The sequence below is a fragment of the Eulemur rufifrons genome, chromosome 1, assembly GCF_041146395.1.
Source record: "Eulemur rufifrons isolate Redbay chromosome 1, OSU_ERuf_1, whole genome shotgun sequence".
Taxonomy (NCBI): domain Eukaryota; kingdom Metazoa; phylum Chordata; class Mammalia; order Primates; family Lemuridae; genus Eulemur; species Eulemur rufifrons.
This window is the reverse complement of record NC_090983.1, coordinates 100,540,776-100,566,934: the sequence shown is the minus strand read 5'-3', so window position 1 is coordinate 100,566,934 and position 26,159 is coordinate 100,540,776. Positions and strand designations below refer to the sequence as shown.

At 35.9% G+C, this 26,159-nt stretch overlaps 1 protein-coding gene across 1 annotated transcript in view; it reads left to right on the top strand.

Annotated features, from left to right (window-relative positions):
• Positions 1-20,019, top strand: part of MAP3K2 (mitogen-activated protein kinase kinase kinase 2) — a 31,528-nt gene extending 11,509 nt beyond the window's left edge. The window contains exons 7-16 of the mRNA XM_069473845.1: positions 2,696-2,826; positions 3,727-3,806; positions 5,023-5,090; positions 5,264-5,356; positions 6,285-6,491; positions 9,268-9,416; positions 9,803-9,934; positions 13,927-14,056; positions 18,835-19,012; positions 19,739-20,019. Coding sequence (XP_069329946.1) covers positions 2,696-2,826; positions 3,727-3,806; positions 5,023-5,090; positions 5,264-5,356; positions 6,285-6,491; positions 9,268-9,416; positions 9,803-9,934; positions 13,927-14,056; positions 18,835-19,012; positions 19,739-19,964 — 1,394 coding nt within the window. The 3' untranslated portion in view covers positions 19,965-20,019. The remainder of the gene's footprint in view (positions 1-2,695; positions 2,827-3,726; positions 3,807-5,022; positions 5,091-5,263; positions 5,357-6,284; positions 6,492-9,267; positions 9,417-9,802; positions 9,935-13,926; positions 14,057-18,834; positions 19,013-19,738) is intronic.
• The last annotated feature ends 6,140 nt before the right edge of the window (positions 20,020-26,159 follow it).

The window sequence follows — 26,159 nt, the reverse complement described above, 5'->3', positions numbered from 1 at the left end:
AAGTTGAAGATGAGAAACAAATGAATAGGGAGGAAGCAGGAGAGTGGGACAGAATAGATGTGGTTGGGAATCTAAAAGACTGGTCACAGAAGAGCGTTGTTCATAATGAAAGAAAAGATTAAATTAGCATGTGAACCACCAAAAAATATATATGTATTATTCATCTTCTCTTTTGGTTCCCAGGAAAAGCTATTTTATGACCATTCTCTTCTAAGTGTCTGCTTTATATAAGTCCTACTTTTGGTTTCAGAAGTGCTAGAAATGTGAGCAGCAGAGATTATATGCAAGTAAAATAAAAATGGCTTGTCCTCATTTGGATTTATTTTGATATAATTTTAAAATTTGGTGAAAGAACATTTGAGATACCTGAATTCAAATTCTAGCTCTCTGATTAACCTGAGACGAGTGTAAGCTTGTCTTCATTTTTAAATCATGGGATTATTGTATCAATAAATTGAGAGAACATTTGTAAAGTGCATTTTATTTTTCAAACTAGAAGGCATGACTACTATTAATTGTGCATTTCTTATTCCCTATTTCTCATCACATTATAGTATCTGTCATTTTAAAGTAAAAAACTGCCAATTCGGGGCCGGGTGTGGTGGCTCACACCTGTAATCCTAGCACTCTGGGAGGCTGAGCTGGGAGGATTGCTTGAGGTCAGAAGTTCAAGACCAGCCTGAGCAAGAGTGAGACCCCCATCTCTACTAAAAATAGAAAAAAAATTAGCTGGTCAACTAAAAAGAGAAACAAAAAATTAGCTGGGTGTGGTGGCTCGCACCTGTAGTCCCAGCTACTCGGAAGCTGAGACAGGAGGATCGCTTGAGCCCAGGAGAAGGTTGCTCTGAGCTAGGCTGACAGCACGGCACTCACTCTAGCCTGGGCAACAAAGCGAGACTCTGTCTCAAAACAAAACAAACAAACAAACAAAAAAAAGCAAAACTGCCAATTCACTTTAATTGCATTAGATAGAATAAGCTTAAATGCACTAAATTGGCATTTTAAATTCATTTTGAATTAAAATTGCACTGAATACCTCAATCTTATTGTAATAAATATTCGTGTTTGACTTCAGTGCCAGCATAAGAAGAAACTAGAAATTGTAAAGTATAGAATTACTGGTCTTTTATTGGCACTTCTTTAAACTTGAAGTGGCTTTAATGGATGTAACCATTATCTTTTTTCTTGTATATTGACAGTTATTCTCTTTAATTATTCTCTTTAACTCTCTTTGGGATGAGAATGTATGCTGGTGTATACATCTCAACCAATAGTGCATTGGCATACTCATCACTAGCAAAAATTAAGAAAAATGAGTTGCCAAGTAAGAAGATGAAGTTTTCATAGCCTTTTTTTCTTTCCTATCTCCTTTTAGTATAATAAATTGAGTATATTGATCTTCTTTTATAAACAAGGGTATATGGAAGGCATAAAAACATTAGGGACTAATATGATCATTGTGGCTACAGTTGATACGAAGTCTAAATCAACCCTGACTCAAAGTCGAGCACCTAATCATTTTACAGACTAGTACAGACAGTGCTCTCTTTTATGCACATCTCTTGGTAAACAATTTTCTCTTTTTCCCTATCTCATGAACAAGTGCTGGCATATGCTTACAGTGACCCCTTTACATACGGCTAAAGCCTTTTTTGCTTTCAATTTGACTAGAACTTAAATGGTCGCATAACGTTCTCATATCTATTTCATAGTTTAGTTTTAATTTAATTTTATTTTATTTTTGGTCATTTAAAGGACTTAATATAGTTTAATTTTTAAAAATTACAAGGAAAGGGGAGAAACTGCATTAATAATCATAGCATCATTTCCATGGAACCAGGTCAAATAAAGTAGGTTATTATCTCCTAAGAAATATGATGAATTAAATGAACTATCTTAAATGAATGCCAGATTCTCCATTTTTCTAAACTACAAAGAAATTGAAATTCCAGGAATATAACTCACCATAAATAAAGCCTAATTTTAAGTACCCAGAAATATAATCCAGAATTCCAAATTGGGGATAACCTAGTAGGGGCTAAATGACTGAGAAGTAATTCTCACTTTAGTTTTCCAAAGATTAAAGAGAGGGAATGGAAAGGCTATCATGGAGCCAAGTGTGTAAAACATATGTTCTTAGAATAATTTTACCATCACAATACCCCTCTCAAGTAAGGGGTGTTTACTTTCACACGTTTACAGACGAGGAAACAGGCTCATGAAGATTGCATAGCTCTCCCAAGACACAGCTGGTAAATAACTGGAACTGGAATTTAAACTGAGGTCTGATTGCAAAGTCCATATTCTTTCACTACATCGTGATGCGTTTTATAAATTATATTAAAAGCTAACATGTACTTGGGTATGAGTGACCTCTAGAAGTTCAGAAGCAGTGGCATTTATGGAAACACCTGTATGGTATTATCAGCCCATGAGCAGTCAGAAGACCCCATGCTACCTAGTAAGCGTAAATGAATATTACAGTGAGGTTAATAACCATAGCAGGGTGCAAATTTACAGAGGGTATAAAAACATTTGACATTTTACAATCATGAATATTCTAATAAGCTTTTAATAAAAACTCAATTTAATTGGCTGAAATCATTGATATATTTCAGAAATATAACCTATTTAATTAAAGCAAAAATTGATTTGTTTGCTGATAATATAAATCATATAATTTTTCTCCTTTGAGGTTCTACTAGTAGAGATAGAAGTTCCCCTCCCCCAGGATACATTCCAGATGAATTACACCAGGTTGCCCGGAATGGGTCATTCACCAGTATCAACAGTGAAGGAGAGTTCATTCCAGAGAGCATGGACCAAGTAAGCAAAAGTTCAATGTTGTTTTTCATTTTATTTAAAGGATGTCATCAGGATCCATGTGATTTGGCAGGTACCTGGTTGTGTGTGTGTGTGTGTGTGTGTGTGTGTGTGCGCGCGCGCGCGTGCTACCTCTTCTCCCCAAATCTATCTTCTTAACTGAACAAAATAGTAAAAATATATGAAAATGCCCACTAATTTACATGTACCTGTATGTATTGATGTATAAAGAAGACTGGAATAAAGCTGGTTTTTCTATATTGCTTATCTCTAAGTAAGTGAATGAATGATGAAGGCATTTGCTTTATAATCCTGGGATTTAGTATTCAGATTTTTTAACATTTGAAAGAAAGCATAAAACCACAAATATTCAACTTTGTGAAACTGAGGTTTGTAAACTTTCTAAAACAGTTTTTTAAATGCTTCAGTTTTTTTAGTATTGAAATGTTTTCATGATGTCGTTATTTCCTTATGATTGCATTGGATGCACACACTACTGCAGTATTTCACACTTTCTAATAATGTAGCAGTCACAGTGTCATTAGTCTTAATTTGGGTGGGGCTGTTGTTCAGTTTCAGTAAGCAAAATTATGTGAAGTATTTTAGTTTTTAATTATTTAGTTACTAGTCTATAGAGAAATATTTTCCTCTTAGGAAATTTTGAAGTTGTGGTTGATGTAGGGGACATTTAAAAATGAGTAACTCTGGAGTGACCCCTATTAGGTATGGAGTTCTAAGATTATGGTGAGGGTTACACCACCTCGGGATTCTAAAAGCCATTGAATTGTGTACTTTAATTGGGTGAATTTTATGTTACAGATTATATTTCAATAAAGCAGTTTTTTTAAAAGTAGCTTTTGGTTCTGTCAGATTGAATCATGATAGAACTCTTTATTTTCCTAGATGCTGGATCCATTATCTTTAAGCAGCCCTGAAAATTCTGGCTCAGGAAGTTGTCCATCACTTGACAGTCCTTTGGATGGGTAATACTGATTGTAGTTTTGTTTTTTAATACATACGGGTAAATATGCATACTGATAGCATGTTGAATTGTCAGCACATTTCCTTTGTGCTTATTCAGAGGGATATGAGTAATTGATATTTGTCAATAATGATGGCAAGTGAATTTTTCCACGGTGTGAATAAATCCTTTAACCTCATGGGACTCAGTGTCTTTATTAGTTAAAATGATAACTGATTGTAATATTTTGAGTATTCCTGCTTGCCAAAATTATGTCTTTGATGGCAAATACAAACTGAGAAATTATGATCATTTACTTTTAAAACTGTGTTTGTGAAACTGCTATCAAATTTTTCATTATGTTTGGTTTTGGAGATTTCTTGAGTTATTAATATTTCACCTGTTGAGGATTATGTTCATTCTGATACCAGATTAGAAATAATTTACATTCTTGGTAATTGTGGCCCAGTGTGTTAGTTGTCATTTCAAAAACTAAAGTTACTTTTCTTTTGTGAAATTGCTGTTCAGGAATATGAGCAGTATCAGGTTGCAAACCATGAATTTTTTGTTACCAGTGCTCCCCCTCCTGTTCTCAATAGGACAGTGTTCTTGGTGGTCACCCTGTAGCACACAAAGAAGAGTCAATATTAAAATCTTTAGTTGTTTAATCTCCTCAAGGATTGCTTTATGGAAGCAAATTCAGAAAAGATAACTTATACTATGTGGAAATGTGCATTTAATTTTCTATGATCCATGTATATGAAACCTCAGTGTCAATTTCTACCTCAAGGTAGACATGTAAGAAATTCAGTAGTAATGAGAAAGCTATATATTGAATACTCACTACTTGCAAAGCACTGTCCTGAGCAGTTTAGTTGTATACATTTGATGAATTGGAAATTATTGTTTACTTTTTATAGTTGCAGAAACAGTCTCGGAAAATTATTGTCAGGGTTTCACAGTTAAGTGGCAGAGCTCAGATTGAAACACAGGTATTTCCAAAAACCTATGATTCCAAAATATATCATGCTCACAGCTAGGCTTTTTGCCTACATGTACCACATAAGTGTTTAAAAAGAAGTTTCTCTGTTTTAGTTTTAACCTCGGAGTGAGCGCCTTTACACACAACACACACACACACACACACACACACACAGAGATATTGCTTAAAGATTTTTTTTAAACTGTCCTGTTTTACATACTTTCTCTTAATTTAATGTGACATTTTCTGTTTATAGAGAGAGCTATCCAAAATCACGAATGCCTAGGGCACAGAGCTACCCAGATAACCATCAGGAATTTTCAGGTTAGATTTTATAAATTCTAAACATTGAAATGTTTATGTCACTGGATAATGTTTTGTCTAGGAGGGAGAGGGGAGATATTTGAAAAATCAAATAAAAATCTGTAAATGTGCTTTTCATTATTAAAAATATTTGACTTTTTAATAACATGATTTTATTATATGTTTCTTAGCAGATTATGATAACCCTATCTTTGAGAAATTTGGAAAAGGAGGAACATATCCAAGAAGGTATCATGTTTCATATCATCACCAAGAGTATAATGACGGTAAGTTTCTGGCAGTTTGACCACAAGAACAGTTGTTAAAAATCTCAAAAACAATAAAAATAAATATAAATTTTAAAAAATCTCATATTTGTATAATATCATTAGAAATAAATTTGTTCCTATATCACTTAGTTTTCTGGTTAAAACAGCTGTTGTGAGGAGAGTGGGTCATAACTAAAAGTATAATGACATGTTAGCTTTGTGTCAACTTATTTCATAATACTTCTCTTTCCCTTAAAAGGAGTAATTTTTTTTTTTTTTGAGACAGAGTCTCACTCTGTTGCCCGGGCTAGAGTGAGTGCCGTGGCGTCAGCCTAGCTCACAGCAACCTCAAACTCCTGAGCACAAGGGATCCTCCTGTCTCAGCCTCCCGAGTAGCTGGGACTACAGGCATGTACCACCATGCCCGGCTAATTTTTTCTATATATATTTTTAGCTGTCCATATAATTTCTTTCTATTTTTAGTAGAGATGGGGTCTCGCTCTTGCTCAGGCTGGTCTCGAATTCCTGAGCTCAAACGATCTGCCCACCTCGGCCTCCCAGAGTGCTAGGATTACAGGCGTGAGCCACCGCGCCCGGCCAAAAGGAGTAATTTTTAAATGGTATTAATTAGAAAATTACTCCTTGATGATGAAATTCATATTTGCATTATCCCTTTAACAAAAAAAAAAACTTGCTACCTATAAACTTCCAAATCTTTGTTTTATATTTTAAAATCATTATTGGAAATGAGAGTAAAATATTTTTTCTCCTTTTTATCTAAAAATGAGGGGATACTTTTATATGATTTGTGTTTTGCCATAAGAGAGTATTTGAATTTGGATTCAGATCCTGTTAATTTTTCTCTCGCAATCATTGCTGTTTCAAATACTTTTAAAGCATAACATATTAATAAAAGGTATAAGGTAATTCTGTTTTCATTTTTTAGGTCGTAAAACTTTTCCAAGAGCTAGAAGGACCCAGGGGACTAGCTTCCGGTCTCCTGTGAGTTTCAGTCCTACTGATCACTCCTTAAGCACCAGTAGTGGAAGCAGTATCTTTACCCCAGAGTATGATGATAGTCGAATAAGAAGAAGGGGAAGTGACATAGACAATCCTACTTTGACTGTAATGGACATCAGCCCACCCAGTCGTTGTAAGTAATAGAAATTGGCATAGTGAACTATATAGCAAAACCTTTGCAGAATTTTACAGTATTAAAAGGAATAAGTACCTAGCTAGTCCTCAGGGTGAGATGAACTCCTCAAAAGAGGTAATGGTGCTGTTTCTAAAAATGGTTGGAATGTCAGGTATAAGCATGGTATCACTGCTAATTAGATAATTCTGTCCTTTGCTTTTATTAGGAAAATGATTAACAACTAGTCATTTTTTCATCCATTCAGTCTATATATCCTTGTTGAGTGCCTAGCGCTGAGATTTTAAACATGACCTCTGAGACAGTCTAATGGGGAGAATGATATATGGAGAAATAATTATTATAGTATAGCATTTAATCTAAATCTTAAATGTGGCTAGAAATTCACTAGTTAAGGAGCTAACAGGTGCACGAGGCCATGGCATATCCCGAAAATGGGGAGTAGTTCATTTTGGGGTGATGTCAGGGATCTTACTTGAGACAGTAGGAATAGGCTTACAGTGGTAACTAAGATCACATTCCAAAGTATTTGGACTCTATCATGTAAGCAGTGCATACAGAGATTCTTGTTCAAAGGTACTTATTGCAGCACAATTTACATACCTGAATTCCTCTTTTTTGTGCTAGTATTGTTATAGTTTATTTTACATCTCTGACTCCATGCTACGTTGCTATTATTTTTGCTTTAGACAGCTCTCATTTAAAGTGATTAAAAATAAGAGAAGAATGTCTTCTTTTTTTTTCTGAGACAGAGTCTATCTTTGTTGCCTGGACATGAGGGCAGTGGCATGATCATAGCTCATAGCTCACTGCAGCCTCAAACTCCTGGGCTCAAGTGATCCTCCTGCCTGTCTCCCAAGTAGCCAGGACTATAGGCACATACCACCACACCCAGCTAATTTTTCTATTTTTTTGTAGAGACAGGGTCTCGCTATGTTGCTCAGGCTGGTCTTGAACTCCTGACCTCAAATGATCCTCCCTCCTCAGCCTCCCAAAGTGCAAGGATTACAGCTACTACACCTGGCAGCCCTGTTGAGTCTGTTCATGATCCTATTGAAGGAATTCCTTATTTCTGTTACTGTTTTTTATTTCAAGCATTTTCATTTGCCTCTTTCTTGCAGTTCCCATCTCTCTGCCGAAATTCTCTGTCCATGCATGTCGTCTACCTTTTCCATTAGGACCTTTAACATATTAATCCTAGGTATTTTAAATTTTCTGTCTCAATCTCTTGAGTCTGATTGTGTTGATTGCATTCTCTTTTGATTTTTTTTTTTTTTTTGGTTTGATTTTTTTTGTGTGTGTCTTACAATTTTACTTTGAATGCCAGACCTCAAGTATAGAACAATGGAGACTGGGGTAAATAGAATTTATGCCTGGAAATAGGCACAGATGATCTTCTGCTAGGCAATTATTGTGGGAGTTTGAGTGAATCTAGTCAGGAGTTGTGCTGGGTTTGGATTTTGTTGTGGCTACAGTCCCTGTGCACCACTGACTTCAGGTTCCTCTAGTTATCTTGTACTGGTTTTCTAGAGGGATTTTCTTAATGGTCCTGCTCCACCCTCAGCCTTTGGCCTTCCTGTGTGCCGACTTCTCAGAGAGGGAAGGTCCATCTCTCTGTGCCCTTGTCCCTTTCTCAGTACATTGCTGCTACTTTTTAGCCCAGTATAGGGGAGGTAGAATGGATGGTTCTCTGTTATCCTGTCCACCTTCAGTCTTGGGCAGGCTTAATTTCCTTGGTTCTCAGAGGTAGGCTTTCTCAGGGACCCTGCCCATCTTCCAGGAATAGGAGAACTCTAATGGTCAGGGCCAGAGAAGGTTTCCAGTCCCTCTTTCAGGGTTAGAGTTTTCTTTCTTTTCTATTCCCCTAGCATCAATGGGTTTTTACCCATAACCTGGTGGTGACAGGTTTTTGCTGCTCTTCCTCCAGCAGGTTAAGGCTCTTATTTGTTAGGGGAGAAGGCTTTGGGAGGAGCTTTTACCTTTCCCATAAGAGTGGGCCATTCACCTTCTCCAGGCCTCGACCACCAAGGGAGGCTTTCTCTGGTCTCCTGTTCCTGAGAGTGCATAGTAGAGGTCCACAGAAAAGACTTTGAGCAGGTGTGAACTCACCTGTGTCTGGATCTCCCAAAGGTTCAAAATGCTTACCAACTCACACTTGTTAAAAATGGAGCTGAGTTCTTCTTACCTACTCGTGTGAGTCTTTCTCTGTGCTCTGCCCCAAGTGAGCCAGTGCTTCTATTCCATCTCTTCTTGGAAGTACTGGTTTTTCATTAGATGTCAGGCTACTTGGTTGCCCTACAATCTTATTAATAGTTTTCTGATATGGTCAGTGAAGGTTATGATTTTTAGATTACCCAGATTTCTCTTGCTGTTAGGATGGGAGTGATGCTCTTTCTAGCTTTCTATATTGTAGGCAGAAGCCGAAAAACTAATTGCAAATATTGCTGTAATAAAGATTAGCAATAATGCATCTTACAGTTTTTGACATCTTAGATTGAGTGAAAGATGTTACTACATTTGTAATCAGGAAAAAAATAATCTAAAAAAAAATGAGTCATGGGGCTATGAACCCTGTTTGGGTTTAGAATGCTAAGGAAATTGACTAAAGTGAAAAATTTTGAAAGATGGTAACCATTATGAATTTGGATAGTTATGATTTTCCCCTATATCCAGGTACATTCAATTAAGGAATATCACTAATACAGTACCCTCATTTCATCCTTAACCATTTGTGTACCATATGACTATTCCATTTTAAGAAAGTGTTCTTTTTCAGCACCTCGAGCTCCAACCAACTGGAGATTGGGCAAACTACTTGGCCAAGGAGCCTTTGGTAGAGTCTACCTCTGTTATGATGTTGATACAGGAAGAGAATTGGCTGTTAAGCAAGTTCAATTTGACCCCGATAGCCCTGAGACCAGCAAGGTAAAAATCACTGCACAAACTACTTTGTCACATAAAAGAAGCATTTGTACCAAAAAATAAAAATAAAAAAATTACATTCAGTAGAATTTTTGTTTTTTTCTTAGTACAAATTACTTGTAAAACAAATAGATGATTAAATATGTTTATCTACTTGTACTTTGGGTTTTTATTTTTTAGTACTTTAGTTGTATTCCTAATCTGATTTAGTGTTGCTTTAGCATGCCATCAAGGGATGTTTAAAAACGTACTGGTTAGAGACCTCCAAATGTTTGTTCCTTAGGAAGTAAAAATTTCGGAATGAAATCACCTTAATAGTCTGTGAAGTTAGAATTTTTTGGTTTTACAAATAATGTTGAAAAGACTTAACAGTGAGTTCTGTCTTTCAGGAAGTCAATGCACTTGAGTGTGAAATTCAGTTGTTGAAGAACTTGCTGCATGAGCGAATTGTTCAGTATTACGGCTGTTTGAGGGATCCCCAGGAAAAAACACTTTCCATATTTATGGAATATATGCCAGGGGTAAGTTAGTGCATCTTTTTGAAAATAGACATATTCTATTTAAAGTCTTAGTTGACAAAAGAAAAACAAAAACTTTGATTATAGAATGTTGATCCTAGTTAAGGACATTTTGGAAGGGTTTTAAATTAGAACTGGGTAACATTTTATTTTCTATCCTCTTTATATATCTTTGTATTTTTCTTAACTCATTAATGCTGAAATATTCTAAAGTAGGTTACAGATACCATGCCATTTCGTCCTCAGATTTCCCTGACTACCCTAAAATACCCATTATAGTTATTTATTCAAACCAGGTTCCAGTTCAGGACCACATATTACATTTAATTGTTATGTCCCTTAATTCTCTTTTTATTTAGAGCAATTTTTATATGATATAGCTTTGGCAAAGAGAAAAGGATAGTTTTCTGTTAAGTCTCATCTCATGGATTTTTTAAATTGTGTTCTCATGGGTTTCATTTAATTTGTTCCTTTATCTCTTTATTTCCTCTAAACTCCAAGTTAGATCTAAAGTCTAAATTAGATTCCAGTTAAACCTTTTTTATTTTGATACATTATAGATGAAGCTTTGTACTTCATGTTGTATCCCATCAGGAGATGTATAGTTTCTGGTGGTTCCACTGTAGCAATGCTAAGGTTGACTGCTAGATTAGGATGATTGTTGTACTGATTCCTGCATTGTACAGTTTTGTTTTTTTCTGTAGACCAGAAAGTAATCTGAGGTATAGCAGTGGCACATATGAATATCCATTTCCTTTTCAACCATCCATCTGATGTTTTAAATGCCGATTGATACAGTCATTGCTCGAGTCAATAATTTCATCAGGAGTTGCAAAATGTGATTTGTGGCCTCTGTCATTCCTTATATTTTATTTTTCCTGTTTGTGGTGTTACTTTCTTATATTAGTGATTTTCAAGATGATGGTTGGTATATTTCCTCATTTAAAAATACATGTATTCCCATAATTTAAAAGGTAGTGTATGGTAGAAAAAGGAGTTTGATTTATAGATCTTTATGGGGGTAGCTGATTAGAATTGTATCTACATAGAATTGTATGTACAAAGTTGCAGTTTGAGCTTATGGATAAACAAAACTGTCTGTGGAGCAACATCTGGTAGTAAAATTCTTAACCATCCTCACTGTCACAAGAGCAATAGTAAGCTTGTTTCTTACCATTATAAATAATTAATCGTTTATAGTGACACCATTGTTACTCAGTGGTTATCATTACTACTTTTTTATTTTCAAAACTTCTCTTGTGTATTTCAGTTGGTTTAAAAAAATCCTCTTTGAAAACAAATTGGGGGATATATTAAAGGCTATAAAAATGTTGAAGCTTTTTGACTTGGTAATCTCACAGAAATTTATTCTACAAAAGTAATCCATTTATTAATCATAAAGTAAATCATTTATTAATATTTTAGTATTATATGTGATGGGAAAAAAGGGAGTGTTGGTGCCCATAGTGGAAATAAATTATGATGGCATTTTCTCAAGAGAATATATGTTAAAAATTAAAATTATGAAGGCCATGTTGTTCCATGGAGCAAGTACTTGTAATAAGAGAGAGGAAAAGAATATAAAATGCTTTTTAGTGATGATTATGACATTAAAAATGTATTTGGACAGGGACAGAAGAGACATAGAAAAATAAAAAATATGTTGTATTTAGAGTGTGAAAGATTTTTCTCTTGTTCAGATTTCCATTATTGTTTGTGCAATAAATATTTAAATTGAAAACAAAATAATTATGAATAAGTATGAATAGAGATCCGGATTGTTGAAGATAAGATTAATGAAAATATTTTGTTGGTTAAAACTGATTTATATCACAAATGGAGATGTATAATCTTCATATATTCAGCCATCTTAAGACTAAATCAGGCTCATGCCTGTAATCCTAGCACTCTGGGAGGCCTAGGCGGGAGGATTACTTGACCTCAGGAGTTTGAGACCAGCCTGAGCAAGAGTGAGACCCTGTCTCTACTAAAAAATAGAAAGAAATTTGGCTGGGCACCTAAAAATATATTAAAAAAAAAAAAGAAAAAAAAGTTAGCCGGGGGTAGTGGTGCACGCCTGTAGTCCCAGCTACTTGGGCGGCTGAGGCATGAAGATAACTTGAGCACAGGAGTTTGAGGTTGCTGTGAGCTAGGCTGATGCCACGGCACTCTAGCCCGGGCAACAGAGTAAGACTCTGTCTCAAAAATAAAAAGACTAAATCAGGACTATTCAGGAAGAGGTGGTAGATTATGTTTCTCGTTAGGTACACTTGGTTTATAATGGCAGCTATCTCCTCCAAAGCTTGGGTTGTCATTCCTTGAATTTGAAAAGCATGTTATTAAATTAATAATAGCTCATTGAAAATCTAAATGAATAATACAACATATGGCAAGCCCATGGCAGTTGCTGGACATACATATGTTCCTAGATTTTGCTGAATCCTCAGTTTGTGAATGATACTACGTAATTTCTCTCCTTAAATTTAGTGTGATGGGCCCCTTTGTGCCCTAGTCTCAAGCTCTGTCAAAATTGTCATTTCATTCTTCAGTTTTCCCAAATTTAGCATTCCATTCCTTAGTTTATCTAGAACTACTTTCAGACTTGGAACCATAACTTTCTTTTATTTTCAGTGCCTGGACTGGCTTCTCTCTGTTATTCTTTCTCTCCGCCTTTCTCTCTTCTTCTCTCTCTTTCTCTCTCTCTCTCTCTCCCCCACACACACCCTCCATTTTTAGCTGGCACAGTGCTTCTCAACTTGCTTCAATTGTGTGCAGTGAAGAAGTTAACATTTTTATAGTACACAGAGGTAAACAGACTATGCTGAGGGAGCTATTAGCAGCCATAGGCCACTGACACAGCTGCTCAGAGGATCACCCATTTGCAGCCTGCAAGTATTTTTTTGGCCTTTCGTTTGGAAAGTTCAGTTCTAGCAGAGTTATTCTGTGTATTACTGCAAGTGGAGACATCGTAAGTAGACTGAACAAACGACGTGCTGAATTGTAGGAGTGAGTGGTTGACTGGGCACACTTGATGCCTAAGACTTTCCACATGTGTGTTTGCAAGTTTGGGTCTATAGAATTGCAAACTGCTCTTCCTCCGGGGATGGCTTATGAATGGTGGAGATGACAAATGGTTAAATCTGTAAAATCCTAGGATCTACTTTCATATGACAGAGTACATAGTTTACCAAAATTCAAGGAAAGGCAAAAACATTTGGATATATTTTCTTGTTGAAAAAATTATTTGTCCCTCAGGAAGCATTCTATTTCCATCTTTTAAAGTGGGTGATTATTAATCAGCTTGCACATTGGAATCATTAGGGAAACTTTTTCAAAATTCAAGGGCCTATTTCTCACCTCATACTGATTCAGCATCCTCAGAGATGGTACCTCATCCTGCCCTAAAAAACAATTAAGAAAATTTGAAATTCCTCTTTATTTTCTCATGTTTTGAACTAGAGTGTTGAGTACATAAAGGAAAAACTTTAAAAATCTCCTATGTGTTCTGATTTTTTAATCACACTCATTTTTTCTCTTGAGAAATCAGCAGATGTCAGTAAAACACTATTTAAAAACAGTAAGAATAAAATAAAATTCAAGTACAACATGCTTATATGAGCGAGTAGGAAAAACAAAAGTATATTCAGGGCAAAAAAAGCCAGATAAAAGTATTGGAGAATTTTTAAAAACAGGATTGCAAAGAATAGGATAGGAGGTAGTTAGAACCAACATAGTAATATAAACAAGAATATCAGTCAAAACATAGTTTTTAAAGGCTTCCTTCAGCTGTAACCCATACTCTTCCACAGTTCTTGTCAGGAAATACAGGTGACTTTTATGTTCAATTGCATGGCATAGTATGTTTTTACTGAGAATTCCTGCCCTCTCCAACTAGATAACCTCCTAGTTATGATGAGGACTCTCTTAAAAATAAAGCTTTAATAGTGGTTTTCATTTCAAACCATACAATAGGTTGTTTTGTTGTTCTCTTTTAGGGTTCAATTAAGGACCAATTAAAAGCATATGGAGCTCTTACTGAGAATGTGACTAGGAAATACACCCGTCAGATTCTGGAGGGTGTCCATTATTTGCACAGTAATATGATTGTCCATAGAGATATCAAAGGTAAGTAAAGACGTATTTTTTATTTTAAGTACATAGTTTTTTGTGAATGTCAATGAAACAAGTGATATGGTTAAAACATTTAACATGTAAATTAATCTGCCTTTAAAATACCACAGAGAAACAGTTCTCTTGCTTTCTCATGGACTCTGTCTATGTTCCATGAGACCAGTTCTGATGTTCAGGTCTCCACAAATGGATAGCTCCACCGTGGAGGTTCGCAGAATCAATAAAGTTTAAGAGACCACACATGTAAGCCCAAGTTTTCATACATATTGCATGGGCATTAGAATAGAGTAGTTACAAGTAGGGCCTCTGCTACTAGATGGCCTGATTCAAATTCAGGCCTTATCGGTCGTGAACTACGTGGCCTTCAACAAGTTACTTAAACTCTCTGTGCTGCCTCAGTTCATCATTCTTAAATAGGGAGATAACAGTATCCAGCTCATAGGATTCTTGTAAGGATTAAATGAGTGAATGCATCTAATATACTTAAAACAGTTCCTGATACTTAGAAAGCTTTCAAAAGTTAGCTTCAGTGATGACATACTTTGTCTTGAGGTCATATGTAAATTCAGGGGAATGCATTTCATTACCTAGGGACAGAATAAAAAGGAGGGAAGCAAAGGCCCAAAACTGAGCTTTGATGAACTCCAACTCAGTTAAACTCACTTTTTAAAACTCAAAAACACATCTGTTTTCAGGGATCAAGTATGTAAGAAAATGCATGAAATGACACAAAAGTGAGTGGTGGAGAGGTGTAAACTTTGAGAGTGCTTAAAACTGTATACTGTAAAGCATACCTGGGGGTTTGGTTCTGTAAAAAACTGGGTTGTGACTCCAAGTTTAGAAACCACTCTGTCCATCCATCAAGAAAAAGAATAGATAGACATACAGTCATGTGCTACATAATGACATTTTAGTCAGTGATGGACCACATATACAATGATGACTATACCATATAGCCTAGATGTGCAGTCGGTTAGTGCCTGTATGATGTTTGCACAACAGAATCGCCTAATGATGCATTTTTCAGAACATATCCCAGTCATTAAGCAACACATAACTGTGAGAGAGAGAGAGAGTGTGTATATAAATGTATTATTCATAGAGTCTTGCTGTAGGCTCTTAAGGGCTCTCAGGCTTTTGCTTCTTTCCTGTGTTGTGGCACATCCTGACTGAGGCTTTATTCGGGCCAAGGAGAACATTCCTAGCCAGTTCCTGGTGACAGAGCAGAATCTGCAGAATGCCTGAGCCAGATCACATGTACCAGAATGGGGAGTGCGAAAGGATGGGAACATGGTTCATGATCTACCTACCTTAGGCAGACTTCAGTTGTTAAGTACAAAACCTGATAGCTTAAAGAACCTCCTAGAGAAATTAATTCTATTAGGAATAATCTGTGTTCAAGCCAGCTTCTCTTTAGCATCAGAATGAGGCAAGGCAGTGGAGCTGAGGGAGCTACCCCCTTTGTGGATCTTCTAACCTTGCCAGAAAGAGTGATGAACTGTCCTGGTCAAATGACAAGGTTGGAAGCAAGCTGATTTTAAAACATTATAGGGCAAATATATTGATAAGGGGAAAACATAAGATAAAAAATTCGATGTGCAATGTGATCTCAAGTTTGTAAAAATCAGGTACGACTTGGAAGGAAAATTTCCGTATGATTAACAGTACTCATCACCAAATGGCAAGATTAGTGATAATTGTTTTCTTCTGCAGACTTTTGACTTTTTCTCTCTTTCCCAAATTTTTATGAGCGACTTTTAAGTGGTAAGAGAAAGGAAGATAGTTGATTGGTTTTAAGTTTAAACCCATGAGTTTAATGAAACTTAAGATGAAAATGAATGGATCGTTATTGCTGGGGACCCAACTTACTTCAAAATCTAGTTCTTCCTCTATTCTGCCGTTTTGTTTTTTTTTTTAAACGAACTATACCACAGAAGACCAGATAGTGGACGAAAAGAAACTTATCTTTATAGAAATATTTTGGCTAACAAGTGAAGAAGGAATAATGAACAAATAGATAAAGGCACTAAACATTAATAGCTGCTGACATCACTGAAATAGAGACAGTCTAGAATATAATATCATCTATCCAGTTCTGTTCCACACCCCAACTCCCAAAATGGAACCTGAATCTGATCAAGCCTCCAGCATTGGTTTAGCATTGGTGATTCCTCTCTCCCTATCTGTGACCTCCTGGGACTGCTCTTCCCTGTTCATATCTCTGTTATGAATAAAAACTGGCTTGTTTGTTGTCCCTCCACTGGTTAAATATTTTAGAGACAGTGGCTTTTTTGACAGTCCTCCTGTAAGAGACAGTAGAGATGTTAAATAAGCAGTGCTATTTTAGAGAATCACTAGTACTGTGGCAAATTTAGGCTTAAGGTGTACAGAGAATGGGTCCTGGACTTGCCCCTGCACAGAAGCTTTAGACAAACATCACTGACTAGGCTGGGGAATTTTCTGGGAGGACAGAAAGACAAGTACAAAAGCTCATAATAGGGGTTGAAAGTCTTTGTCCTCTCTAGTCTATAATGTGGATTTTCTTCATTTGTTCTTAGAGATCATTTTTTTAAAAAATGGTAAGACAAACTATATGTATGTATATATTTTACTAGAGATACTAATACAAAAGGAAAGAATCTTTTTAAATGTAAAATATGGTTAAGGTTATGGAAGACTTAATAAGAATTGAAGTAAAATTTAAAAATTAAAATTAGGTAATAAAATTAATGGCTTATTAGAGAATAGTTTATAGGAAAAGTTAAAAATGAGAAGAGAAATAATTTATAAAAGGCAGAAACTAGACTTATAGTCTCCCCCAAAAGACAGGGGAAAATAGAGAATAAAAACCAAATGAGCCTGGTGCACAGATCTTGGATCTTGGTTTTTGATACCCTTCTCCACGTAAGGGAAATGGCTGATTCCGGGACTGGTGCAGAAAATATACAAGGTGAGCCTGTAGCATCTTCTAGTGCCGGAAAGTAAGAAAGTGTTCAAAAACACCCCAAAAAGCAAAAACACAATGATGGGGTATGGCAAAGGGACATAGGAGCCAGTGGAAAGAGCTCCTAATGGCCAAAGCTGATACAATTTGAGCAGCAAAATAAAAGTACTGGATTATAACCCAAAGTGTAAAATAAATATGGGTCCATAGTGATATAAATGAATGATTTAATAAATAAAGGGGAGAAGGGACCCAAATCTCTCCTACAGAATAATTCCAAGTAATTTATGTAGCTACTCAGCCTGGAGCATAACTCTCTACTCCTTAATTGTGGGTTGTGCATGGTGAATTTCTTCCAGAGAGTACAGTATGGAAAGTGGGGCCAAGACAGGAGATTGGCTTTACAGTGAAAACCTGATGAACACTACCTTAAGCCAGGTGATCAGAGTAACATCAACAGTGATGTTGGCAGTATGTGCCCGTAATATCATGTGATGAGAATGGCACCTCTCGCCTTCCTCCCCAAAACTTACAACCCCAAGCTTATAATATAATCATGAGAAAAACATGAGACAAATCCTAATTGAGGGATATTCTATAAAAACCTGACCCCAGTACTCCTCAGAAATGTCAAAGTCATTAAAAACAAGGAAAGTCTGAGACAGTGTCATACCCAAGAGGATCCTAAGGAGACATGATGACTAAATGTAGTGTGGGATCATGGAATAGAAAAGGGACATTAGGGAAAAACTGAAGAAATCTGAATAAAGTATGACCTTAGTTAATGATGATGGATTAATATTGGTTCACTAATTGTGACAAATGTACCATACTATTTTAAGATCTTAATAATATGGAAACTGGGTGTGGGGGTATATGGGAACTCTCTGTACTGTCTTTGCAATTATTCTGTAAATCTGAAGCTGTCTAAATTTAAAAGTTTATCATAAAAATAAAAGAAATTTTAAAACAGATGACAAGCTCACAGGTTGCTTATAAGACATTTAAAATATTAGAAATTGATGGGAGGCCAAGGTGGGAGGATCGCTCGAGGTCAGGAGTTCGAGACCAGCCTGAGCAAGAGCGAGACCCCATCTCTACTAAAAATAGAAAGAAATGATCTGGACAGCTAAAAATATATATAAAAAAATTAGCTGGGCATGGTGGCACATGCCTGTAGTCCCAGCTACTCGGGAGGCTGAGGCAGAAGGATTGCTTAAGCCCAGGAGTTTGAGGTTGCTGTGAGCTAGGCTGACGCCATGGCACTCTAGCTTGGGCAATAGAGTGAGACTCTGTCTCAAAAAAAAAAAAAAAAAATGAAAGAAATTGAGAAGTAAAATTAATATAAAGCAAATCATTGGGGGGGATGCTAGAAGTTTCTGATTGTGAAGGTCCCTCAGGAAGCCCCTGAGATGCTGGCTTCTCAGGGAAGTAAGCTTCAGCCATGGGCTTCTTGCTTTGACAGAGAACTGGGGGCCAAGAGCCTGTTCTTGCTTTCTTAATCCTTCACTGAGCTTTGTTCTTAGCCCTTTCCGTCTTTCTCCTCTCATTCACCCTCACCTCCAACCTGTACCAGTCCTTTTCAGCGGCAGAACCTTCTTAGGACCTGAAGCACACACAGCTGACTATAAGTTCAGTGTTTATGTAGCATATCCTTGTGAGCACCCACTGTGTGAGTGGCGTTATGCCAGGTACTGCCTGGCGGATGAAAGGCAGCCTCGTTTAGGAGACAGATTGAAGAGTCTACTAAGTCATTCTCTGCTGCTATTCTTTTATACTATATTCCAGAGTGCCAATAAAATTAATGAAATTAGGCTATCATTTTTAGGTGCCAATATTCTGCGAGATTCAACAGGCAATGTCAAACTGGGAGATTTTGGGGCCAGCAAACGACTTCAGACCATCTGTCTGTCGGGGACAGGAATGAAGTCCGTCACAGGCACACCATACTGGATGAGCCCTGAAGTGATCAGTGGAGAAGGATATGGCAGAAAAGCAGATATCTGGTAGGTTTTGATATTAGGTTTGCCTGAAGACTACCTGCCTTCTTGTGTATTTCCATCCAGGATTGAAATTACCAAGCCAGATTTAAATTGTCTTTTGTACTTCTGAAATAGGATGTAAGAATTGCAAGAATTAACACCATTTTAATTATGTCTCCTTGAGGCTTATAATTGACTAAATAGAGTCCTTATCTTCCTTTCTCTAGGTCCTAAGCAAACCATAGCATTAAAAAGCTATCTTATTTCCCTAAAGAACTTTAAAAGTAATCTTTGTCAGTGTTTATAATTCAGTTAATCTTTAATTGCTTAATAATTTTAAGTTAGAACATAAAGTGGCCATTTTTTGCTTCCCACTTAGAAAAGATTTTAATAGACATTCATTTTAGATACCTGATGGCAAAAATTTCTATTGCTTGTATTCTTTGTAAGATAAAGACAAAAATTATTTTTAATGTCTGGTTACAAAACAAAAATAATAAAATGAATAATTATATAAAACATAAGTAATAAAATGAATAATGTTCTTTGCCTAACCATTTAAGTGACAGTTATTAAATTATGGTGTATTTTCATTGATTTTTATATATTAGTTACAGTTTTATGTAATTACAACTTTTCAATGAAACTTTAAACTTGAAATCAAGTCATATTTAAACACTCCTGTTTCTCATTTTCTAGCTAACTAGCTTTCTTTTATGGTGATATCGTTTGTGTTATATTTCTTTTCAGGAGCGTAGCGTGTACTGTGGTAGAAATGCTAACTGAAAAGCCACCTTGGGCCGAGTTTGAAGCAATGGCTGCCATCTTTAAAATCGCCACTCAGCCAACAAACCCAAAGCTGCCACCTCATGTCTCAGACCATACTCGAGATTTCCTCAAACGGATTTTTGTAGAGGCCAAACTGAGACCTTCCGCTGATGAACTCTTGAGGCACATGTTTGTGCATTATCACTAGCAGCCAGTAACCTCTCCTGTGCCTCTGCCCAGCTCCCATCTATTCATTCACCTTCTCTCTGACTGCACTTTTCTTTTTTATAAAAAAAGAGAGATGGGGAGAAAAAAAGACAAGAGGGAAAGTATTTCTCTTGATTCTTGGTTAAATTTGTTTAATAATAATAGTAACCTAAATTTTTTATATTTAATCTTTTTTTCCCTTACAAGAACTTGAAACTTCTTTTTTTTTTTTTTTTAATTTTTATAATGTACTGATGTGGTTCAGAGAGATAAAGCACTTTAGTACATAGTCACTCTTTTTAGTAAAAACAAATCATTTGGAATACCTAAAGATTGTAGAATCTTTCCCTATATCACTGACATATTGGTGGTGATGGGGAGACCTGGAAAATAAGAAGAAAATGATGTATAATTTGTAGTTTTTAGTGCTAGTATTTAAAATAGATCCTCATTTGTGGGATTGAGCCCTAAACTTGAGTTTAGGGTAGGTACTCAACTTAAAGAATATAGGTTCCTTCTTATATCTGTATTCTTTAGATCCTAACCTCTGTCTACCAGGCTTTTTGCTCAGTAGAAATCTTGATAGAAGATATGAATCTCTAAAAGGTATGTTTGTTAATCCTAACCAGTATAATAAGCAAACACTATAATAGATCCATGTTACCGGAATCTATAAACCATGAGGGATAGCTTTCTGCTTAAAAGAATACTATTTTATTTTAAAGTCAATGAGCAAATTCAAGTAAAAGATGAAAGGATAGTGTTCTCATTAAATGTGTGAGCAGTAGAGGAGACCACATTTGCTAGTCAACAGAAATAATGAAATTTTTTTTTTATGTATTTTGAATTATGAGAGGGAAAGTCCTAAAATTGAAGGAATGGAGAAATAATCAAAATCATGGATACTTTCTTCCCATTTTTAGCTCCTAATTCCCCATAATTAATACTCTTTAGGAACTAAGAGTTCAGCCAAGAGTATCCATGTGTTTAAAGCTAGTGAGTGTCATGAGATGAAACTCTTGTTCTTGGGATCACAGAATACTAAAACACCTCAGAAAACCAGATATCATGTAAAACAGTGGAGCAAGGATAATTTCATTTGGCATCTGACAATTCCTGGAAATGTTTTTGGTTGTCACAGCTGGGAGGATACTACTGGCATCTAATGGGTAGAGGCCAGGGATGCTGCTAAATAGATTACACAAGGAAAGCACTCCGCCCCGGGAATTACTCTGCCCCAAATATCAAACGTGCTGAGGTCTCTAACTGATGTAAAGACCAGTCCCAGTTATAAACTGAAAACAGAAATTTATAAAGCAATAAATGCAAAAAAGTAAATTTCAAACAGAAAGTAATACATGCAAAGTGAGCGTTTTACAAGAGCAGATACCACTACTTTAAGTCAAGGATGAATGATCTCAACAAACAGCAAACAGGAATCACTTCCTTACCAGCTTTATATTGCACCCAAATCAGTAACTCTTCCATTTTAGAAACAAAATGAATTTGAACATTGAGCTTTTTGAACTCGGCCATCTGTATATAGTCTTTCCTTAAAAGTCAGTTCATAATTTTGGGCAAAGGAAAGCATATCAAAACAAAGTATTAACTACTAACAGAAAGGTTCAGAAACTGCCAGCTATTTCTAGTATAATGTATCCACCAAGAGCAAGGACATTAAATGGAACAAGACAGCTGGGAAAGGTCCCACTATCTCTAATGGAATTGTACTATTGAAAAACATGAAGATAATAATTTGGCCACTTGCAATTTTTTCAGCATATCAAAGCAAGTGCTAGGTACTTTATTTTTAAAGATCTAGAAAATAATAGTCTTCTTGGAGGCCCTAAATGTGATGCCTTTCATGGGATTCATAGGGGACTCAGATATTCTTATTTTCTGCCAAAAGGTATGCTCATTTAGGGACTCTTTATACTTTGTTTCTGAAGTTAGGTAGATCTTGATTTACTGTATCAAGCAAGGTCTTACCTGGCATTCCCTGTAGGAATATTTGAAATTCCACTAGCTTGTCTGAGAAGAAGTCAAAGCACAAAATTAGTTGTCAATGCTTCTCCTGTATCTTCAAATCAAATGAAGCAGCTTGCAAAGAAGAGCATGAATTAGCTGCCCCCACCTTGGTAAATCAACTGCCAAATCTTGTGCTAGAAACATAATCCCCAAGTGTGTGGATCTATTATAATTTCATTATCTTTTATGAGTGAGGGCGTCTTTTCTACTTGAGCAAGATCATGGTCTCTGGACCAGTGGGCTTTTTCTTCATATCTTTGTCTTGTGTGGTTGTGATTTCCCTTTGGCTCATTTTTGGTCTGTCAGGGTAACCAGCAGTGCAGAATATGACACAAATGCTCTTTAGAGAAATTGGCGGAGACTGTGGAACCCAAAGCAAAACTGCTTTTTTTAGTCTCCTTTTTCTTTTCTAAATGCTATAGAAAATAAAGGCACTTGAAAAGAAACTACTACTTTAACACTGCTGCAGAAGGCCTTTGCTTTATAAGAAAAATATTATTAACTACGAGAAAGTAATGTTCTTTATGTAAAATAGACTTAAAAATAGACTAACAGTTTACAGATTTATTATATAAAATATGATGTGAATTTATTTCAAACAAGTTGTGAAGGTACCAAAAACCACAATAAAAGTTAATATATGTAAAAACTACTAGAACAAAAAAGCTTGAAGGTGGGGGTGCGGGTATGGAAGACCAAAAGTAAATTAAAAAAAAGAAAGTTTTGAAAGGAAACACCTCTATCAGGGGAAGTTAAATATAACACTCCGTTTTTTTCTTCTTTCAAATAATGGTATGGATCAACAAATGAAATTTGAACTTTTTAGGATTACTCTAAATGTATTTTGTTTCTCAATGCACAACTGAGTCTTCTATACTGTGATGTTTCTTTGCTGAGGCTGAAAATGGCTAGACTGCTGACTTTGTGCCTTTAAAATGCATTCTGCTTTGACAGTGGCAGACTTTTTGGTGCTGGAGAAGATACACTAGCAGTCTTATATATGCTTTTCAGGAAATATCTTTCTACTTAGGCCTTGAGAGATTCAAACTGGCATGACTTAGGCTTGGACCAAATATAAGATCTTTTACATTGCAAACAAAATGTATCAAATAAAAGTGTTGAGAAATACCATAATGACTAATAGAAATTTCAATTGGTAATTGTTTAAAATGTATTTAAAAGTATACAAGACTGAAAATTTCAGTATGAGTATCTTGAAAATTTTCAGCACTTGTTTACACAACATCTTTCTAACTTAAAAAAAAAAATGACTATTGCCTTACAGAGTTTTAAAAGGCACAGTAACCCTTCCATAATGCATATAAAAAATTGATATATTAATACACTTGCTGAACTGTGAAAGAAAAGTTAAAACTTCGATTTCAGAGTAAGTTGAATTGGCGTTCACTTGAGAGTCTTTATCTTATTCCCAGTAGAAACTACAGTAAAAAAGTGAAACTATTTCTTTAGCTTTCTGCCGCTCCAGCTCTTATGTCATAGGTTTGCTCTCTAGTGTTTCTGAGATGGAGTTGTTAGAAGATAAGTGAAATTACAAAGAAAGTAAAGTCAAATCTGAATTGTTTAGCAGGATAACCAAGCCAAATGGAGATTCCTTGGTCCATGGCAAAGCGCTGTGCCAATGATTTCATTTGGGGTCTAGGAACCCATACCTTGATGAAAAAATCACCCGTTGTCAATCAAGTGTACAAATCTATCCTTTTCATAAACCAAATGAATCTTTTTCATTTGCTCATTCAATAATTGTGACTTACTGTATCAGGTACTAAATTAACACCCTTGAGGAGGTGACAGTCTAGGAGGAATATGGGCATAGTTACTTTATGGCATACCCTAACTCTGAAAGTTCAGCAATGATGTTTTAAAATGTTATGATTATTTTTTTATGAAGTAAGGGAAAAACAATTTGGGATAGTTATTGGCTGTTAGAAACTGAAATGTCATTAACAACCAGGAATAGAGTAAAGGTATCCTCAAATTGGGGGACTCCCCCTCGCCCCAGTCACACAGCCTCTCTCTCAGGATCCCCTCTTACTGTAAACCAGCCTCTACTCAAAACAGTTCCAGTGATGGGGAGCATTTATTCCATACAGCATTTTTCCCCCAGAGTTCTCTTTTAAAGAAAAAGAATGTTTTTCTTTTGTTCTAAATTGTGAAAATACCCAAAACATTTGATAGAAACTGAACTCTGTCAACAGTGTTATTTATGTTAAGATCAGGACAATTTCTTTTCAACCATATTGTTTTAAGTTTGGCCTTTGTTACAAATGTAATGTTCATATTTATTTGAAGATCGGTTAAATGTTAATGAAAAGCAATTCAATTGTTAATTTTTAGTAGTGCCTTTTTCTCTGTATGCCTTAATTTTATTTTATATTAATAATTCGTTACCCATCAAAATGAAGATTTTTCCAAAATCAGTAGGCTTCATGACTTCATTTGGCCTTAGGCTGTGTATTGGCCCTTAAAACGTTTCTTAATGCCTGCTTCCTCCTCCTACCCTTTTCTACCTCCTTTTTTATTTATTTATTGTTTTGTAACGTTAGGAGAGAAACTTTAGCATTTGTCTGTGATAGATGCACTGCAGTCTCCACTAGATGTGAATTCCTAACATAGAAAGAGGTATTCTCATTCTAAAGAGACATAGTAAATTGTTTTCCAGGTTGACTTTCAATCAATGTTGGCACTGTCCAAGTTCTTTATATATCATAGTTCAGTTGTGATTTTCATAGCAGAGTTAGCGTGGTTGTTTTTGCCCTAAAGAAGTCGTTCAAATAGTTTACAAATGTTGAGGCAGTGAGGCTTAGAGCAAAGAGCAAGAAATCCAGGGATAGCGAATTCTAATCCTAACTTTTTAGCTAATGTTTTGACTAATACTCTAGCTTACTTTTCTGTAAAGTGTGTGTTCGTGTGTGTTTGTGTGTGGTGTTTAGAGTTGGAGCAGGGGTAGGAAGGAGGTAGGGAAAGGTGGTGTGAGTGTTCAATTAGATCAGTCTCTGTTTTTGGAAGAACAACTCAAAAATGTATGACCTTTTGATAATGGATAGTTGTAATCATCCTTGGGTAGGAATGCCAGTACATTTTCCACGAGTAGCTAGTACTAATGAGTGTTTAATAAAAGTATTTACTGTAAATTGCCATGCTCTTTGTTGCTAAAAGTAGATTAAAATTCAGTTTGTGTGTGTGTATAATAATAAGCTTATATATAATTCTTAAATAGGAAGTAGTTGATTTTACACAGTTCTTCATGAAGTCTTTGAAACAGAAATTCTGCCAGACATTATCAAAACAAGCTTCCTTAGTTTACCAAGTATTCAAAAGGAAATTTTCTTATACCTCTTTTTGGTTGGCTAGGGAAAGTGTGCCATGAAGCCACTGCTCCTGCTTCCTAGTCAGCTTTAGCTTGGCTTTGACTTCTGCCATGGTCTGGATGGGATACCATGATAGACAGGTGTGGGAAGTATCGGGCACTCCCCATTTCCCACACTCACCTTTCAGAGCAGTGGATGGTTATGAGCTCTCAGGGGAACCTAGAGATTCTTTTCTCAGCGGTAGTGCAAGCATAAAGGCTGAGCTTCAGAAAGGTAAGGGAGGAGTCTAAGCTACAGTAAGAAAAGAGTACATTTTATCTGTTGCTTGTACACAGTCTCTTACATAATTCATATTTTTCATAATTGTGCATTTTAATTGACAGTCATATGGTATTTTTGTTAATAACAGCAAAGGCATTAAATTAGTGAGTGTTATTATTCCCTCTGCCTAATGACTTCTTGTTTGTAACACACTCTGTATTATCAGAATCACTTTAAACCAAAGCTTTTATATTCCCTGCACTCATAGCCAAAATTATTAGCACTGTTACTTCTACCCACTTGTAAGCTAATAGTATAAAAATGATAAAGCCGGTACTATTAGAATTTTTATGCCAGTCTATCCTTTAAGGAAAAGGACAGGTGCTCAGTGTTTGCATTTAGACATGCAGAATTTACTTCTATTAAGGAACTATATAGACATTACAAACTTAAGCTTGTACACGTGCCAATCTTATTAACGTCACTTGACCATAGGTGCACATAGATACACGTTGATATAGATATACCTGATGCCTCAGGTTGGTGGCGTACTTTCTTCCTAGTGTCTTAACATTTAT